The 3,375-nt window shown below is 42.7% G+C and overlaps 1 protein-coding gene across 1 annotated transcript in view; it reads left to right on the top strand.

The window, feature by feature from the left end:
* The first annotated feature begins 724 nt into the window (after positions 1–724).
* The window catches only part of LOC119836182 (membrane-bound alkaline phosphatase-like), a 4,279-nt gene continuing 1,628 nt past the window's right edge, over positions 725–3,375 (top strand). Inside the window, exons 1-4 of the mRNA XM_038361440.1 lie at positions 725–871; positions 1,863–2,055; positions 2,439–2,611; positions 2,943–3,370. Of these exons, the coding sequence (XP_038217368.1) occupies positions 740–871; positions 1,863–2,055; positions 2,439–2,611; positions 2,943–3,370 (926 nt within the window). The 5' untranslated portion in view covers positions 725–739. The remainder of the gene's footprint in view (positions 872–1,862; positions 2,056–2,438; positions 2,612–2,942; positions 3,371–3,375) is intronic.

The raw sequence follows: 3,375 nt of genomic DNA, 5'->3' as shown, positions 1-3,375 counted from the left end.
AAAAAGGTAATTAAAAGGAAATCCGCATTTTGCTTTGCTTGGATTGCAATAGCCTTATCTGCATTGAATTGCTCCTGACCTAAAATGTGTGTTTAGTGACAGTAGGTAGGTAATGCAGGTACTTACTTAAAATATTTTTAATAATTTAATAGTTGGCAGTTCTTAGCAATCTACGACTACACGTTATCAGTTTCCTTAATTATCATTTGTATTTTACTCTTGGTCATTGATCAATTTCAAATAATTAACTGTCCATTGTTTTCCAAGTTAATGTTATATAGGCAGGGAATCTGTTCTTACTTGTTCTTACTCTTTTCTTATTATTGATGCATGTCTACCGTCGACCAGGAATCGTAGCGATTAATAATCTTTGTCTCTTGATGCTGGAAATAAATTATATTAAAGTTTTATATGCAAATTTTATATCAATTATAAAAGGAGATAAGATAATGATTAATATATAAAGTAAAGCGTCGGGCAGCGGCGTTACAAGTGTCAGAGAAGCAGCAGTATGGGCTCTACCCTGCGAGTGTGCGCGTTGTGGCTAGTGCTGGCGGCGAGCGCGGGCTGGGTGCGCGGAGACAGCTACCACCGCGAGCCGAGCGTGGGCCGCGCGGCGCGCCGCCCAGCGCCCGACGCGGCCGAGCGAACGGCCGCGTTCTGGGTCGCCGAGGCGCAGGCCGGCATCGCCGAGCGGCTGCGCTACCACGCAGCGGAAGGCAGTGCGCGCAACGTCGTCATGTTCCTCGGCGACGGTATGTCCGTGCCGACGCTAGCAGCCGCCCGGACGCTGCTAGGTCAGCGCAATAACAGACCCGGAGAGGAGGCTAAATTGTCCTTCGAGAAGTTCCCCACCGCCGGGCTCAGTAAGGTAAAACCTGTAGTACTTTTGCAAATTTAATTGAGAATAGATCATACTAAGTGTGTGCGTGAACATTAGCACCGGTCGGAACTTTCATGCGTGTCTCAATCTAATAGCAACGGAACATATAAGAAGTATCGTTATGGATTAAAAGAGTAGAAATTATGTATAAAGCAGAATTTATTCTTATTGTTGATACTTGTCATAGAAATATTGGAAAATCTTATTTTAATAATTTATTTTTCATTCAGGGCCCCGAGTCTACTGATTTAAACTGCTTCCATTGCGCCTCAATCAAGTTATTCGTATCAATTTGTCTATTTGGTGGTCTATATTTGTGATAAATGGCTTTCCATTGAAACAACCGAATCGCCCCTTTGCCGTGGCATACTTTGCTATTCTTCTCTTGAGTCGTGTAACAACGATCTCTCCTCTCTCTGGTAATCTACTCGTTATGCGACGTTTATCGCGATAGTCTCACAATGACCATCACGCTACTGATGTGCGATTAAATATTGAATTAGTGAGTTTTAGGAAGAAGCTTTATTAATTTTTATGCTGTGTAGTTTTTGTGTCTCGACAAGTAGTTTTTGCAACCAGTTTAAGATATTTGATAGTCGTCAATTGAAAAAATTCTCCTGTCATCTTTCTAAGTACTTACCATAAAAATAAATATCACATGTCGTATTTCGGCTTTCGGTATTTTACTTTTTCATTTGTCTTTGCGAAACAAACGTAAAATTTTTAAGTAGGTTTATATTTATTTTATTTGTCATTAATCCTACCTTCCGGCCCCCTTCTTCTTCATTTTAAGTATAAGTTTTTCTTGTTTAAACTATTATTTCGTTGGCAACATTTAGAATTGATCCAATATCAGTGATTCAGTCTTTGAAGTTATTTTAGAATACAGATTTTCTCAAAAACATTACATCGATTGGATTGATGGCAATAGTCACTCATAGGTGTGACATTTCACTAAAATAGTCACCTTCGCCCCCAGACCTATTGCGTAGACCAGCAAATCGCCGATTCGGCATGTTCAGCTACAGCATACCTGTGCGGCGTTAAGGCGAACGAAGCGACGCTCGGAGTGACCGCGGCGGTGGAGCTGGGCGACTGCGCCGCCTCGCTGCGCCCCGACGCGCGCCTCGACTCCATCGCCGCCTGGGCGCTGGCCGACGGCCGCGACGCAGGTGAGTGTGTACGCCATTACGCATACAAATCTTATTATTTCACTGAATATAAATGTGTCTTATTTTATTATTCGAACATATTTTTAACTATTATTACTTTAATTTTTTATATATATTTTTTTTATTACATCGCAGCCACTGAGCGCCTAAACGATTTAAGCATTGTTTGAAATGCTCGTATGACGAGTTGGATTTTACAATATTGTGTGAAGTGTTAAGTGAATAATGACGTAATGAATATAAATAGTCAATCGTCGGTATTTGGCTTTCATGAGAAATAGCCTTAATAGTTTCGTTAAAGCACTAAAAATTAGTTTAAAATATTAATAGCCTTCAAAATGGGCTTTTTAGGTTTCAATTTTCGTTTTTTGTTGTTATAATAGGTATTGTTACAACCACGCGAGTGACTCATGCATCTCCCGCTGGCGTTTACGCTAAAGTGGCAGAACGCGACTGGGAAAATGATGATGCAGTTCGCAGAGCGGGTCACGACCCCGCTCGGTGCCCCGACATTGCTCAGCAGTTGGTGCATGAAAAACCTGGAAGTCAGCTTAAGGTTCATACGTCCATTTCAGTCTCTGATATATTTATATCAGACTTAATTGTATTCATACTTAACAGAAAAACATTCTCTTTAGATAACACTCTAAATTATACATCAAACATATTGTCTCATCAAAAACTAAACTACAGCTGCAAATTCTTATTATATAAGATTATTTAGTTCATACATAAGTATGTGAGAAACAATTCAAATAATTCAATACACATAATTTACTTATGTAAATAAGTTTGTATTACTTAAATGAACAAATTGATTTAAATTTAGCCTTATTAAAAATTTCGAAATGTGTATAACTTTGTTAAATAGACATTTTACATACCAGGTCATATTAGGCGGGGGGAGACGAGAGTTCATACCGCAGAGCATGATTGACGAGGAGGGAAGGCCGGGCTTGAGAGCGGACGCTCGTAACCTCATCGAGGAGTGGCAACAAGACAAGCGCGCGCGCAACGCGAGCCAGCGCTACGTGTGGAACCGCGAGCAGCTGCTGGCCGCGCAGGCGGACCCGCCGGAGTACCTGTTGGGCTTGTTCGAGAACAGCCACATGCAGTACCACCTGGAGGCGGACCCCACCACGGAGCCCACGCTCGCCGAGATGACCGAGACAGCGATACGCATGCTGAGCCGCAATGAGAGAGGATTCTTCCTGTTCGTGGAGAGCGGGCGCATCGACCACGGCCACCACGACAACTACGCGGAGCTGGCGCTGGACGAGACCATCGAGCTGAGCGAGGCGGTGGCGCGCGCCGCCGCGC

Source organism: Zerene cesonia, chromosome 23, assembly GCF_012273895.1.
Source record: "Zerene cesonia ecotype Mississippi chromosome 23, Zerene_cesonia_1.1, whole genome shotgun sequence".
Lineage (NCBI taxonomy): Eukaryota > Metazoa > Arthropoda > Insecta > Lepidoptera > Pieridae > Zerene > Zerene cesonia.
Note: the sequence above shows the minus strand (reverse complement) of the source record. Positions and strands in the feature narration are given on the sequence as shown.